General features: G+C 54.9%; 1 protein-coding gene across 1 annotated transcript in view; it reads right to left on the reverse strand.

The window, feature by feature from the left end:
- CDH23 (cadherin related 23) overlaps positions 1 to 16,471 on the reverse strand; it is a 452,316-nt gene that overhangs the window by 64,482 nt on the left and 371,363 nt on the right. The window contains exons 31-36 of the mRNA XM_082424358.1: positions 14,613 to 15,001; positions 13,649 to 13,750; positions 9,365 to 9,514; positions 8,132 to 8,260; positions 7,075 to 7,203; positions 5,701 to 5,928 (exon numbers count right to left, since the gene is read on the reverse strand). Coding sequence (XP_082280484.1) covers positions 5,701 to 5,928; positions 7,075 to 7,203; positions 8,132 to 8,260; positions 9,365 to 9,514; positions 13,649 to 13,750; positions 14,613 to 15,001 — 1,127 coding nt within the window. The remainder of the gene's footprint in view (positions 1 to 5,700; positions 5,929 to 7,074; positions 7,204 to 8,131; positions 8,261 to 9,364; positions 9,515 to 13,648; positions 13,751 to 14,612; positions 15,002 to 16,471) is intronic.

A 16,471-nucleotide genomic window follows, 5' to 3' on the forward strand; every position in this document is an offset into this window, starting at 1 on the left:
CAATCGGCAGAGCCACCTCTGACTTTCGGCTAGCTCGAGTTCCCAGCAGCTTCGTCTGGGCTCTCTCCTCAACAGCAATGATGCCCTGAGCTTTTGCAGGCCAACGGGCATGGGTTTCATTTTGTTTTGCAATTCTGATCTCTTGGTATGGCTTCCTGGAATATATGTTAAGAGGGATTCTGAAGTATCAATATAGTTTAATGAGAAAGTGCTGACATCCGCTAGCAATGCATGCCTTGGGCACAGGATAGGGAAGGGCAGTATGTGTTCCGTATCTTTGCCTCTTCTGTGATAATACTGTGCTTTCCAAAACACTTTACCAGGTGTTATTACTTCTTTGGTTCCTACTCCTCCCCACCCCTCCCCTGGAAAACCCTGGAAGGTTTTACTGTCCCATTTAATGCATAGGGAAACTGAGGTTCCAAAAGGTTTGTGTCTTGTCACAGTTGAATGTGGAACTGGGACTGAAGCCTGGGTCTCCTGCTTCCCAGGCCTGTGCTCCTTCCTCTGCACTGAAGCGAGTGGCATTACAGGCCAGGACTTGGACTTGCTCACAGTACATACCGGGCCCTGGGGGATAAACCTGTGCCCACAAGCCCGTGGCTCTACTCCTTCCACATCAGTCTTTTCACTCCCCTTCCTGCCTGGCAGCCCTGAAACCACAGGACTCCTGGTGGGCATGGCGGCCCGTGCACCCCACTTGCTTGTGGGAGGGGAATGGGGAAGGGAGAAACTCATCTGCCTGCAGAGCCCCAGGGTCTCTTGGAAGAACTGAGCCAGTTGCATGTGTAGCATTTGAGCAGCTGCAGAACACTCTCAAGAAGCAGGGCTACGGGAAGGGTCTGAATTTAATCATGCTGGGCCAGAGAAGGCCAACTTACTTGGTGTGCAGCACAGGGAAGGGGCCGGGCTGGGGTTTCCTGAGCTTGAGCCAGGGGAAGCAGGCTTCACAAACAGCAGCAGGGTCCAAGTTTAATTAACAGAGGAGCCTCAGCTCTAAAACTATGAGGTGAGTTGCCAAGAGCAGCATCCCCTGCTCACAGACTTTCATGGGGCTGTTGCTGGCGACTCTTGTACCAGAAGCGGGTGGTGGGAGATTTTCTGTCTTTCTGCCTGGACAGGTGTCTTCTGCAGGTCCCCACCAGCCTGAGAAGCCAGGGCTGGTTATCTGGGATTGCTAACCTCTGGCTGTGATTCGCACGGCAGGGAGGCCCCCCTCAGGAACCTCCGTCTCCCCATCCCCCTGCCAAGGTACCTCTGTGCCTGGGGCTCAGCTCCTGACCTCCCAGTTGCCTTCCGTCCTTCCTCCCTGGGCCCAGCCCTTCCTCTTGCAGGGGTCTCCTGACGGCCACTTGGACCCCTCCCCCAAGCCTGCCCTCCCTGTCTGTGGCCTGGAGCGAGGCAGAGGGCCGAGGCTGTACTACGACTTCCCCTGCTGGGTGCACACCATTGTGTGACAGGCCTAGGCTGGCCCGGATGGCCCTTGCAGCACAGCTGTTCTGAGCTCTGGGTGATATGGGGCTGAGAGCTGGGTGGGGATGGCCTGGGCTACTTGCAGGAATATTCTGCTCTCAGGAAACTGTGGGGGAGGGGACCCTAGGGAGAAAAGAAGAGATGGGAGGCCTCGGATATAGGATTTCTCTTGGTTTTAGGGAGACTTTGTAGCCGAATCCCACCCCCACCCCTGCTTAGAAAGCCTCATCCTTTAAGACATGGATGCAAATGCCTTGTCCTGAACCTTCCCTGGCTCCTGGCTCTGACCTCCTAGCATTCTATCACATCCTAGAGTGTCAACTCTCTGTTATGTGTCCATTTCCCCCACTGACTGTAGGCTCCTTGAGGGCAGAGCTGTGTCCAACTCATTTCTGACTTCCTGGCCTCCAGCACAGGCCTGGCACATACTTGGTGTTGAATGAATGAATGAAAGAATGAATGAATGAATAACTCTTACTTGCCCTTGTCCAACAGGAAGGCTGGTCCTGTGCCAGTGAGGGCTTGCTTGAACCAGGCAGGTACTTGTAGGTGGGAACAAGAGGACGGCGTGTGGGTCTGCCGGGCGTCTCTGGACAGATGTATGCACCCCTATTAAACCACGGTGACCTTTCTTGGAACCTTGAGATGGCTGGTCTGAGGCTTCTCAGGGCTCTGGCTGGTCTAGGAGATGCTGGAGTGATCCTACTTCCTCAACACGCAGCCAGTGAAATCTGCCCAAGAGCAGACAAGGTCCCTCCTCTGGTCACCTCTGGCTTGGGGGGCACTCATGACCCCGGAGGGTTCACTGTCCAGAAGTAACTGTCTGGTCAGTGGCAGCAAACCTTCAAGGGTCCAGCACTCCTCAGAGACAAATGCCAATCATGGCGGGGCACTGGCTGTAGGGCCCTGGCTTAGCTGGGCCAGGAGGGAGTGGAGGGGGCACTTGGGAAAGTATTGGGACCGGCCCTTGGAGCCTGCCCCAGACAGAATGTGATGGGGAGGATATGTAGATAGAGAGCCCTGCTCTGGGCTCTGAATGCTGCCACGGGTCTAGACTACCTGCAGCTCCCTGGACCCACCCCGGATTATCGCTTGCTCTTAGGTCTTTGTTCAGGTTGATGCCCAGTTCCAGAATATGCTTTCCCCCTTTGCTGTGCTAACTGTGACTGACTGACAAGACAATCCAGGTGTCACCTGCCCCGGGAAGCCTTCCCCTAGGCCTTCTCTGTGCCCCATCTGCACCCTGGCCCTGCACAGGGATGTCCTCATCGCCTCCCTTACTCAGCTGCACTTCATCGTGGCAGGACCCGCACTGCCTTCATCTCTGTATCTCTGGGGTCTGGCACATAGAGGGTATTCAGGGAACACTGGCTGAATGAATAAATGAATAACTGAACAAATATGGTCCAGTGCTAAGTTCTCAACAATGCCCCTGTGGTCCCTATAGTTCTTCACTGTGGTGTCGCCAACAAAAATCAAATAAAAGTGATCTTTTCCCATCATGAAGAAGCAGAAAAAAAATGGAAAGGATGGATACTTTTTGACTTAAAAGTTTTCTCCTTTAAATGTTTTTCCAGCTGGTACCTGATGCTGTTTGTCTGTATTATTATAGTATAGCCCAGGAACCATATACACACATATACATATACCCCATTCCTGATCTTGGTCTTCCTGAAGTTGTTTTCTTGGAGCAGAGTTGGTGATGACCAAGATGAGGAAGGTAGACAAAGGGAGACTGCATTTCTCACCACCCAACTTCCCACACTCTTACCAAGGAGTTGGAACAGGCCAAGGCCTGCTTCAAGGAGGGCCAGAAAGTCAGGGGCCCGCGTGTGAGAAGGCAGTGCTCACAGGTCTCCACCAGGCTAGGGTGGATCTCTAAGGAGAGTTTGGTCAACAGATGAAACTTCTGGCCATGGGGACTAGTCCCAAGTTCTGCAGGGACTGCTTGGGGAATGGCCCACCATTCGGGGTGGCTAAATGTGGCTAGGGTGATTTCACATTTCTCTAATTCTCATTTCTTCTGGGGACCAAAAGGAAACCAGATGTTGCCTCCCAAACTCAGGGTCTTAGAATATTATGGGTCTCACCATCTGCCTCCCTGGAAAACTCTAGGACTATGGGTTATAGAGAAGGGTGGGGAGTGGGGGTAAGAGTGGTGTGTTCACTGGCCTAGGTCAGGATGAAAAAGAGCAGCACGGCAGATGCTATGAGTTGCCCACCTCTTCTTCACTAACAGAGCCCTGCTTTTATTTGAGGCAGTGTTATACGTGGCCCCCAAGTAATTAGCCAAAGGGCAGAAGTGGCTTGCATAGCTCTTTTTTTTTTTGTCATTTCCTGCCTTGAACTCTGACATGATGGCTGGAGCTACAGCAGCCATCTTTCAACCATGAAGGAAAGGCCAAGAAACATTAGCTCTGACATCACTGAGCATGAAATCAATGTTTGTAATTCTCTCTGGAATTGTTGTTATGTGAGAAAAATGCATTCTCATTTATTTACGAATCCATAGTTAAGTTTCTGTTACTTGTAGTCAAACACATCTGTAAATGCTATTGGAGAGATGACCAAGAAGATGATTCACTCTGAAGCTAGGTGCAGGTAGGGAGGGGTTATGTCAAAACTGAGTCCCTCCATGTCGCCACAATAAATGATACCCCTACCTGTCCTCCTCTCAGTTAGTTACACGTGCCCTGTAAATGTGTCTCTGGCCCACTGGGTATGACTGGCTGAAGTGATTAGTATTATCCTGGGCTTTTCAGAATGTGGTTTCCTGGGATTGACCCAATTCCACCATCCTCCCCAGAGACACTCCAGATAAAAAGCCCCGCCCAGACCTGCTCTGATCCCACAGTCCACAGTGCTATTGCCAAAGGAGAGGGGTCCAAGAGAGTCACCTTTTGGGGGCAGAAGGATAGAGCTGAGGCCTCATTTACAATCAGGGTCCCTAGGGTAGACAGATTATACAAATGTCCCCAATTCTTACACCTCCCTGTATCTATACTCTTTGCAATGTGGCTTTGCAGTTCATTCCTTCAAAAGAGAGAGTTTATTTCCCCATATTTTGAACCTGGGCTGGCCTTGAGACTTGCTTTGGCAAACAGAATGTGGCAGAAATAACCCTGTTCTAGTTCCAAGCCTGGGCCTTGAGAGGCCTTACATGCTTCTGCTCTTTCGCCCGGACCTTTTCTGGCACCATGAGAACCAGCACTGACCAGCCTTCTGAAAGGGGAGAGAAAGGTGGCCCAGTTGCCCTGTTATCCCAACTGATGGGCAGCCAACCCCCAAAAGAACAGCCATCCAACCGACACACAGCTGCCCATGCACACATGTGGGAGCCCAGCTGACAGCAGAAGAACCACACAGCTAAGCCAGGTCTCAATTGCCAGCCTGCAGAATTGGAGCTAAGTCAATGGTTGTTTTATGCCTCTCTGTTTGGTTTATAATGCAGGGTTATTGTGGCGATAGATAGCTGATACACTCCTCCTCCTCGTGGTTTACCAAGTGCTTCCACAGACAAGAGCTAATTCAATTCCCCAAACACCACCTATGAAGGAGATATTATCTCTCTTACAGATGACAAAACCAGTTTTCAGAGAGGTTCTGACTTGCTCACAATCATGAAGCCAGCTTACAGTAGACATCGTCATCCCCCAGCCCAGCACCCCACACAGCGGCAACACCATTCAGCCCTGCAGGCCCCGCCTCCTTCTGCAACTTTGTGGACTTTTCACATTGCCTTGAGCAGCGGCCCCACCCATTCACGCATCAGACTGGACCATGGACATCAGCCCTTTCCGACCCTGATGTGTTGCCACAGCGTGTCACACCAACATGATGCAGGGGAAGAGGTCAGAGGGCACCTTTTCCCATTTGGCACAGAGGCCCCACAGGTACACGGCACAGCTTGGCAGGCGGAGTGGGGACTGGCCAGACCCTGAGGTTCAGGCTCAATCTGTACCATCCCATAGAGCTACACTGGGCAAGCAAACACGGCTAAATAGAGGCTGAGTGGCTGCAGAGGTGGGTGAACCGACACCCTAGCTTGGCACACACTGGCCCTCTGTAAATACTCGTAGGCTGATGGACTCAAGGCGCGATAAAGGAGTTGTGGAGGACTCATCGGCGCGTGGCATTCCACTCCCACCCATTTCGTCCCTGTCACACAGAAGGCGGAGCTGCCCCTCCCCCACCCTCTTCTCCCCGAGGCCACCCCCCATCACTCACCGACAGGGTAGGGGTGCCCTCATCCTCCACGGTGACCACCAGGTGGTAGAAGCTCTGGCGCTCGCGGTCGGGTGGTGCAGGCCGCGTGGCAATCTCGCCACTGATGCGGTCCATGCGGAAGGTCATGTCCTCATTGCCCCCAGTGATGTAGTAGGACAGGATGCTGTTGATCCCGATGTCACGGTCAGTGGCTCTCACCTGGACCACAGCGGTACCCCCGCCCACATTCTGGGGGGAGAGCAGGAAAGCGGTCATTCCGGATTCAAGGCCTTTGGGGCAAAGTCTAGCTCCTGTTCCTGAGAGCCCAAGGGCTGCACCTGGACCTCTAGAAAGCTCTGCTCTGACTACCCTGGGGCAACGATGAGGAAGATAAAGATGACGGTGGCGAACATTCTGTGGGTATCTACTACATGCCGGGGGCCTGAGTTAACTCATCAAATCCTCTCTATAATGCTACAGATTAGGTCAACCCCATTTACAGATGAGAAAACAGGTGCCAGGAAGGAATGTGTGCAAATCACACAGCCAGTCACTGGGAGAGCCAGGGTCTGAATTGAGAGAGGCCTTCATGAACATCCAACTGGGCATGATACCCAGCAGTGCCTGGGCAAAAATTCTCCTGACATGACTCAATCTTATTATTGAGTAATAAATGAGCTGTTTTTACAGATATCGGAAACAAACTTATGGCTGCCAAAGGGGAAATGTGGGGGGAACGGATAAATCAGGAACTTGGGATTAACATGTACACACTACTATATGTAAGCTAGATAATCAACAAGGATCTACTGTATAGCACAGGTTATCAATATTCTGTGATAACCTATATAAGAAACTGAAAAAGAATGAATACATGTATAACTGTATCGCTTTGCTGTACACCTGAAACTAACACAACATTGTAAATCAACTATACTCCAATAACATTTTTAAAAAATGAGCTGTTTTATTTAAAAGCAGCTCTCCCAGGGCAAACCTCAGTTTCCTGTTGATGGTGAAAGGCCACTTTCTTCTTTCCCTCTCCTTTCCATCCAAACCACAAAAAGTTACCACATTCCAGGACCTGGCCTAGGTGTTAGGGATAGAATCATGAATGAGTAAGCCACATCCCCATCCCTGTGATCTGAGAAACTATGGGTCAGGCAGATATTTATGCATTGTTTTTTTTTTTTTTTCTTTTGGCTACACCACATGGGATCTTAGTTCCCCGACCAGGGATTGAACCTGCGCCCCCTGCAGTGGAAGCATGGCGTCTTAACCACTGGACCGCCAGGGAAGTCCCCAGGCAGATATTTAAACAGGTGCTTCACGGTCGGCTCACACCCACTGTCCACTCCAGACGTCCAGCTATATGGGCACCAGAGCCACCCTCACCTCATTGACGCTGACATTGTATCCAAAGGGGCTCTCGATCACCGGGGGATTATCATTGACATCCAGGATGGTCACCTGCAGGATGTGGTCCTTCTTCCGTGGAGGGGTGCCACGGTCGGATGCCACAACCTGCGAGGAGGGGGATGACTGGAGTCAGGGCTAAAAGGATCAGGAATATGGAGTCCAAATGGGCTGTCTGCTCAGTGCGGGGGGGGGGGGGACTGAGAGGCCAGAGAGACTTGCTGGCCCATCCCTGCCCCCTGCCCCTTGGGGTCTCCACAAGGCCTTCAACTTCTGCCCCATGCTGCAAACAATCGTTGCCCAATACTTCTCTGTTTGGTAACCGTCCTTTGCAATCTGACTCCGATGTGCACGGTGTTTACCTCCCCATCCTGCCCCTGACTGTGACCCTGGGCCTGCAACCAGACCCAGGGCTCCTGCCTTTAGCTTCAAGACCTCTGTTCCATGCACTCAGACCTGCTCTCTGGCAAATAGAGGAACAGTCTCAAATAATCTTTTTGGCAATGAGCTGGAGTCCTAACCATAGCCTGAGCCTGTCCCTAGGAGCCCTGATGTTTCCTGGAGGCCTGTAGAAAGTGTTCTAGAGCTCAGACCCCTGCAGAAGCATGGCCCTGGGGTCCCCAGAGACCCCTCAGGAAACATGGTAGTCTCAGCAATTCAGCAATAGTGGTGGCCTTCGTTATTCCTCACCTCAGCAGAGGAAGCCAGGTTTTTCTGCCCATTGCACAAGAGGGGAAACTGAGGCCCAGACAGAGTAAACAACTTGCCCAAGGTCACACTATGTCTGTGGAGGAGTCGGCTCTATCAGCTGCCAGGCTTTCTCTCCTGGCTCTGGCAGCAGGCACAGACACCTCTGCTGTTTCCTGCTCTGGGTCCAGAAACCCCTTCCAGGATGCCCTTTCCGGGTCAGCCTCACTCACGCCCTTGGTCCTAAGGGGTGCTGCCTGCCCATGGCACTTGGTGACAGCAGGAAGCTGACAGCCAGGGCGTGCTGATGGGCTGAGCTCTCTTGGGATGGAAGGCAGTTGGTGCTCACCTTGAGGATGTAGTGGCCCAGCTCTTCTCTGTCCAGGGGTCTGGCCACAAACACTTCGCCAATGGAGTCGTTGGTGGTGATGATCTCAAAGGCCCCGGCAACGTTGCCAGAGACCAGGGAGAAGATCACCTGTAAGGGAAGAGAGAGGATGAGGGGCGAGGGGTGAAGAAGTGGGGAGGACAAGCGGCTGGCCAGGCCAAGGAGCACTCTCCCGCCCACCTGAGCAGTCTGCTTAGCCTGGGAGACGGAGAAGAGTGTGTTTCATTCAGAAGCGGTTACGTCCTTCAAAATGGGGGTGGCAGGTCCACAGAGCGGGTGCAGGGCCTATGACAGGCTAGGGCTGGGGGGGATGCGAGCATACTGGCCTGGGGCCAGGTGCGAGTCCCACCACATGAGATTTCCCAGGGCGGGGAAGCACTGAGCCCCCCTGCGAGCAGCAGGCACGGCCCTGGTGTCACATGGGCTCTGCTCGGCTCTCACAGCAACCCTGTCAAAGGGAGCTGTTCTCTTCAGCTCCGCGAGGAGGCTCAGGAACAAGAAGTCACTGGCAAGGTCACACAGCTTGCAAGTGCCCAAGGGAACAAGGATTTGAACCCATAGGCTTCCAACTCCAGAGCCAGCATCTCTTGGCCCCCTAGAGGTGTGCAAGCATTTAAAACACAGTGGAAACCTCCTCAAACACACCTCCATTTGTAGGACAGATCAAAGTGGTGTGAAGACTGGTGTGCTCTGTCACCCCTCTTCCCTGTGTTCTGGGGGTGCCCAAACCTGCAGTGGTGGGGAGCACTTCTTGCCAGGGGACAGGGAGGGGGGCCTGAGAAGCAGGGGAGGAGGAGTGTGATCTCTTGGGGCCCCGGGTCCTCGTGGGGAGGGCTGGCCCAGGGCTGGCACGTAGGGGTGAGATGCTTGTGGTTTGTGAATGAGGTGACCAAGGAGTCACTGGGGAAATTAAACCCCCTCTGTGTTCAGCTCGCTGCGGGGACTGAGCCGTGGCCAGCCTTGGGCCTCGTGTTCCCTGGACGCAGGCAGGGCTGACAGCTTGCACAGCTCTGTCTCCTTCCCTGGACCGTGGACTGCGGTGAGGGCAGGGCGGACCCGCTCAGGGCCCGGCAGAGCCTGGATGACCCGGCTTCCTGTGCAGGGAGGGGATGGCTTTGGCGGTCCCCTCCGGCTGAGGGGCTGTGGGAGCCCCTACTGACAGGGCAGATCTGGACTATTCCACTTGGTGCCCACCTGCCCGTTGCTGCCGGCGTCGGGGTCCCGGGCCTTGACAATGGCCACGCGCTGGCCCACGGGGCAGTCCTCGGGCACACTGACGGCTGAGTCGGACGTGAAGTCGAACCGGGGGCTGTTGTCATTCTCGTCCAGCACAGTGATGTAGACCTGGGTGTGAACATGGCCAGAGACCTCCCACCTTCTTCCCCTCCCTGACCCCAAACACAGGGTCCCATCGTGGGCCCAGGGGGGATTGGACCTCCAATCAGTTCCAGAAGGTCAGCAAGCTTTCAGAACCTGCCTAGGCCAACCCTGACTTTACACAGAGGCCCTGAGCGCATTTCTTCTGAAAGTCTGGTGGGGGAGGGCTGCACACACTCAAATGCTGGGGCCTGGCGGGGGGACTCAGAGGTGGTGGGGCCTTGGAGAACCGGAAGGCATGGGCCCTGGTTAAAGGAAACGGAGGCTACTCGGCTCCAGATCCATGAGGGTGTGTCAGCCTGGCACTGGCAGAGCTTCCTGTTTTTCAAAAGGAACTAGGAATCCAGATTTTTACGTGGAATTAGGTGGTGATAGTAAAAAAAAATTTTTTTATGCGGGCCAGCTAAAACACATCTGGCAACCAGATATTGCCCAAAGGCCTCTTCACTTGCACCTTTAGATTAGAGGGAAGGAAACAGGGCTCAGGAGCAGGAGAGGGGTCACAAGGTGGCTTGGTGGTCCCAGTGGGGAGAAGGCAGATGGGGAAGAGACGGGAATTTCCAGCTACCAGATAAAAACAGGGAACATGCAAGTTGCACGCAAAGAGCACATTGTTTTGTGTCTGCAGCTCAGGCTTCTCCTGCAGGGTTTGAATAGCAAGCCTGGAGAGAAGGCCTGGCTGGGGGTGCAGCTTCCAGCCCATGGATGGCCATGGGCCATGCAGCCAGAGTCGTAGGTACCCCTCGGGTTCACTGATGAGGGGATTGCAGTGTGGGGGGAGGGGAGGAGGCTCAGGTTCTAGCAATCCCAAGTCAGGCCTTCTCCCACCACCCTGCTCCAGGCCAGATCCCATCCTCTCCTTCCCCAGGCCTGGGGCTCCGGGGCTGCCAGGCCTACCTGCCTCCTGGTGTGCACAGGACTCCATGGGGAGCCTGTGGAACCTCACCACGATTCAGAGAAGATTCCGCTTCATCCTCCCTCCCTCCTAATCAGGACTATCCCCTTCTCAGTTCTAGCCACGCTTCCATATTTCAGGCAGCTGTCAGAACTGTAGGCGACAAACCCAGGCTTCACAGCAGGACCAACTTTACCACTTACTAGCTGTGTGATTTGGCAAAAGTTATTCAACCTCTCTGATCTTCCGTTTCCTCAGTTGAAAGTAGGAACGAGAACACCTACGGAATCCAGATGTTGGAAGGAATAAATGAGCCTACAAATGTGGTCTTTGTCCTGCTTCTGGCCTGGCAGACAGGCAGGATCTCACCTGCCAAGACGCTGCCCACCCATCATAAATTTTGGTCACGGAGTTCTGTGGAGTACCGGAGCCCCAGTCTGCTCACCCGTGACATAGGCATAATAATGTCTACCATCCTGTTCTCAGGGAGAAAACAAACAAGCCCCCCGCAATCTGATCCCTCCCAAACTCTCTCACTCTGGTCAAGGCCTTGTTGGGACTCTGCATGCTTCCTCCCACCACAGGGCCTCTGCACCTGCTGTTCCCTCTGCCTGAAATGCTCTTCCTTCTCTACTGTGTAAACTCCTATGCTTTCTGAGGAGCTCAGCTTGAGTCACTTCCTCTGGGAAGCCCTCCTTGATTTCCCCGATGTCTTGTTATCCACTCTCTCGTGGCATATATTTATTGGCGTGGTAATTTGATCAGTGTCTTTCCCCCACTCTATCTTATGCCTGTGAAGGCAGAAGCCACGTCTGATTTTGGTTTCCCACTGTATGTACCCTGAGCCCAACCCAGAGCCTGGCACACAGTAGGTGCTCCCTCCACGTTTGCTATTCTGATGAGGTGCTCCCAGCAGTGGGGAGTCTGCATCAGTGAGTGAGTTAGGAAGGCAGGCACCAAGATCTACGGGAATGAGCTATGGGCCTGTGTCCCCACCCAGGGTCTCAGGGCCCAAATCTGCCTCCCCGATCCCTCAAAAGCCCGGGGGTGTTACTCAGAGCTCCTACGGCTCTGAGTAACCCCCCAGCCACCCCCGCCCAGCCTGCCCCTTCTGCTGCCTCCCCACCCCTCTCGGGGCCACGGGGGCTGCTGGGGCTGAGGAGGAGTCAGGTGTAGGTGAGCTGTGGTTTGGGGGTTCCGGCCTCGCAGAGGAAATGGTGGTGCCTTTAAAAGGCCCCTCAGCTTGCCTCCACCCTGGCACCTCCAACAAGTTTGGGACTGACAGGGCTGGTGTATCTGGGGCAGTGGCCCCTGGGAGCCTCTGAGAGGAAGCCAGGGCAGAACAAAGAGGGGTGGGTCCTGCTTCCTGGAAGAGGGTGAAGGGACTGTGGCAACACAGGGGCCCACGTAGGAGTGTGCGTTCTGAAACGCCCTCGCCAGCCCCAGCACAGGAAGCGGCTGCCTGGTCCACGAGGGGCTTCGGCAGCCTCGGGAGGGACAGCCCTACTGCTCACCAGGCTCCAGCTGGCCTCAACCCCCCGACTCCGCACAACAGGCGAGGGGAGACTGGGCCCATTTTGTGAGAGGGCTCCATTCAACCCGAGTCTCAGATCCTCCGGTGGGGAAGACCAGGAGCCTCGCCACGAGCTGTGGGACACAGGGCACCTGCCCACCGTCTGCCACCTGGGGGCTCTGCTCACTGGCTGCCCTCAGGGACCTGGGGATCGAGGGGAGCTGTGTGGGCTCACTGCTGCTCGCCGCCTCACTCACCCCAGGCTCGCCCCGTGGATGGAGGGGCCTTTTGGGTACGGCCAGGCCACAACCAGGGCCACTGGAGCCGGCACCTTGAGGGAGCCATGGGGCACAGGATGCCAAGCAGCTGCATTTGGCTCTTAGCCTGGACACCGGGTTGGTCTATCCCTTTAGGCTAAGGTGAAAAGGACTCAGCAGGGGTGAAAACGTGGCTGTAACCAAGGCTGATAATGAGCTGGACACCCGTGTGGTCTACAGATGGCCTCAGACCTGTCTGGCTGGGGCCCAAGCCGAATCGATTGTTAAATGTTCTCATTATCACTGCAGGATTCCACCCCATGACCCGCCCCTGGGGCCCACCTTCATATCCACCCCTAGGCCTGAGGTCACCACTTCTCTACCCTTCTAGGAATCTTGTCTGCACCTCTGACCTCAGCAGTCACCCTCCCCGAAGTTCACAAGGTCTCTGTGCCATTACTTAGAGCCCTCAAGGGCAGTGGCTCACACCATATGCCCACTGCTGCCCTTGCCCAGCTCCCCTGGCCCTGGTGCCCCACTTCACACGACTACTGTCACATACTCCTTACACTGACCCCGAGAGAGGGAAGGGGTTCCCCTTACAGACCCCGCTCCCATCACCCCTCCTAGTTTACAAAGCCTTCCTATCTGCCATCTCCATCACATCCTCTGAGGAAGGCAGGGCAGTTGGTATGATACCCACTTTAGACCCGAGGAAAGGAAGCACAGAGAGGTTGAGCAATTAGCCTTGTCACACAGCCGCTGAGAAGTAGAGCTGGGATGAGGCCTCAGTGTTCCCTCCACTGGGGGTTCCACATACTCTTTGTTAGTGCAATGCCCACCCCAGGACCCACTGGGGGGGCTTGACAGGACAAGGAGGGCAGAGGGGACAGAGCTGGATGTGGAGTTCGTGCTCGGGAGGGGCCTGGGCTCAGGTGTGAGAGTGGATGGGCGGGGGAATTTGGGAGGGGTCTGAGCAGGGACCAGCTGCAGTCCTGTCCACGTGCCCTCTCCCCCAGGAGAGGCAGGAAGGCCCAGCGCCACACAGGGCCCAAGCCAGCACTGGCCACAGACAACCCACAGGGGAGGGCACCAGTCCACGGGCTACTCACCTTCTGTAGGCAGAGGCGGCAGGAGGCGGCCAAGGGAGAGGAAAGGCAAAGATGCAGGCGGTTAGCAGCCCCAGCTCTTCCAGCCCCGCTCCAAGCAGTGGTCTGCAGAGGATGCCTCCCCTCCCCCACCCGTCTGAGGTCTCAGCCCTGCCCAGGCTGCCCGGGAAGGTGTGGCACGGCTGGCTGCAGTGCCATCCCTGGGCTACCTAAACCCTCACCCACTGCCTGCCTGCATGTTGGGTGGCTGGTGAAGATGTCAGTCTGGGGGGACTTGGAGCGGTGACAGGCTGTACCCGTGGGGCTCTCGGCCGGGGATCCACTCACCACGGTGGAGTCCACCTTGGGGCCGCCGTCGTCGGCCACCACCGTCAAGGTGTAGAAGTCACCTTTCTCCCGGTCCACCAGGCCCTTGACGGTGATCACACCCTGCAGGGAGGGGGTCAGATGGGCAGTGACATCATATCCCAAGCAGTCCTGTGCCCTGGCCAAACTAGACTCCTTGCCAACCCTGGACATTCTGTCCACTTTCCCACCTTCACGTTACTCCCTCTGCTGGCATAACTTCTCCGTGAAGCTCTGTCCGCTGAAATCCTACTTCTCTCTCAATCCCACTCGGATATTACCTCTTCTATGCAGGCTTCCCGCTTCCCCAGCCAGGTACGATCACTCTCTTTATTTGGGCCCCAGAGGCGCTCCATTACACCTCTACTGTAGATCTATTCATATCTTCCCTTGTGATGCTCTGATCTGCATCCTTGATTATTCCCACTTCTACTCCTAGCCTGAGAGCTCTTTGAGGGCTGCGAAGGGTCTTGTTCATCTCTGTGTCCCCAGCATGCCCCAGAACAAGGCCTGGCACATTGTAGCAATTATTACCTTGCTTGTTTTCAAAGACGGGATTCTGAGAGAAAACACACTAACGCAAAGATGGAGGAGTAAGATCCGGGCAGTAGATAAGACATCGCTGCACCAGACACCTAACTGAGACTAGCTGCTGCAGTGAAGCATGAAGTTTATATCTGAGCCACGGTAAAAAGGGAAACACGATGACTTGCACAGCTTTCATTATCTAGTAACAAGAAGACAGTAGGTTGCCTGTGTATAAACTTTATCTTACCCCTGCATATTAAAGGGATGTATTACGGGGATGTTTATCTTTATGACAAAGAAGAGAGTGCTGGGCATATAGAAGGAGCTCAATAAACGCTGGTTAGCTTTACAGGAATTGAGCTTCCTGCCCTCAGAGAGAACCCTTGCTGTGCTTGAACCTTGCTGTGCCATCCCTCACCGTGATGGCATCTATCTTGAAGAGGGCTTTGGCCTGGGCGCTGGTGTAGGCGTCAAAGCGGTAGGTGATCTGGTTGAGGTTGTCAATGGAGTAGGCCTGGACCCGCATGATCTCAGTGCCCAGTGCCAGGTTCTCCAAGATGGCAGCCTCGTAGGAGGCATTGGAGAATTGCACAGCTTCGTCCAGCTCGTTGAGCAGAGTGACGTAGACACTGCAGAAGCCCTGGTTGAAGGGGGGTGCCTGGTCGGTGGCGGACACGTTCATCAGGTAGCTGGTCTTGGTCTCATAGTCCAGGTGATCCACGGTGATAACAAGCCCCGTGCTCTCATCAATCTCGAACTTCCCCTCCGCGCCTGACAGGATGCGGTAGTTCACCAGGCCACCATCCCCTGCAGGAGGGCACAAGAAGCTGTGCAGTCCCAGGTGGGGGTGGGCTGCCTTGTGGCTTTACAAGCTGCCCCAGCACACCCACTGCTGTCCCACAGGGACAGGGTGAGAGGCCTTGGCTCACCTACCCAGTGTGCACCACCCCCCGTCTCTGGGTCGGATTGTCCCAAGAAAAACTGCCGAGGATGGGGTCAAGGTCAAGGACGGCAAGGCCCAGCACACACTGTTGATACCCTCTGGGGCCTGGCCTTGAGATGAGAGAGATGCCAGAGCAGGTTGGTTCTGCTCCTGGAGCTGTAAAGTTCAAGCTCAAGCACCTCTCTTGCGTATCTGGACAAGGAGAGGGTGGGGAAATTAGGGATCCCTTGTAGTGGAGGCTTTGATTTAGAAAGCGTTAGACCTGGGCAGCATCCTCAGAAGTGGCTAAGCCTTCACTTGGTCCCTATAGCCAAAGGGTTCCAGTGCCCGGGTCACCTTTCTCTGTTCTCCCCACTCCCTCCACCCCCAATTCCTGTGCCTTGGAATACACGCTTCAACCAGGAGCTAGAGTTGGGATTCCTTAGCTGAAGTCCACATACTTCAAAGAGAATGATTATAAAATCACTCAGGAAATCCCAGACTTCCTTGAAATTATTTGCAAAACTCTGGGCATGCATTCTTTCTGGGAAGGGATCCATAACTTTCACTAGTTTCTCAAACAGATTCCTGGCCCAGAAAATGTCTTGAACCATTAGCCCCCAGCAATGTATGTGATCTGAACTGTATAAAGGTGCCATTTATTAAGGGAGAACAATCACTCGGGAGTTTTCAGGCCTGTTTCTCCCTCTACTCCATCCCGTGCTCCAGGTGAGCTGGGGATGCTGACGGGGGCTGCGTTGGGAGCCACCAGAGCAGCTGACATGAAAGAAGGGCAGGAGCTGGGAAATTAGAAGCATAGGAAGGAGGTTTTCTCTGGCCGTATCCCTGGCCTGGGGCACAGGCCCAGACAGCCAGGCCCCGTGGAGAGGGTCACAGTGACCTGGCCATCTTTCTCCTTCATTTTGTGCTGCTAACGGTAGCCACCTCTAGGGCTCGGGGCCTCTGGCGAGGTCCGGGCTGCCTTCAGGGATGGCCACAGCCCTGTAGAACAGGACGCTGCCTCTTGTGAAATGTGTGTGTGCCAGGCCCTGGGCTGCGCTGGCTGGAGGAGCAGGCCTCAGTCAGCTTTTGGACAAGTCCTTTACCCCTCCCAGCCCTGCCTAGCCCTTAGCCAAAGGTTAGCCAGGAGCTGCCAGGTTCTGGGATGACAAATCCGGACTTCCCAAGCTTGTGACCTCTCCTCTCTCTGCCCAGAAACCAGGGCAACTCCCCCAGACTCCCATCCTCCTGGGACTGGGAATCTGGTGGGGATGCCACCAAGACTGTCCCACGAGCCCCTCCCCACCTGGGAGCCACTCAATGGGGGAGCCCGAGGCAGCCCGAGGATGACAGGC

Source organism: Balaenoptera physalus, assembly GCF_965194825.1.
Source record: "Balaenoptera physalus genome assembly, chromosome: 14".
NCBI classification, from domain to species: Eukaryota; Metazoa; Chordata; class Mammalia; order Artiodactyla; family Balaenopteridae; genus Balaenoptera; species Balaenoptera physalus.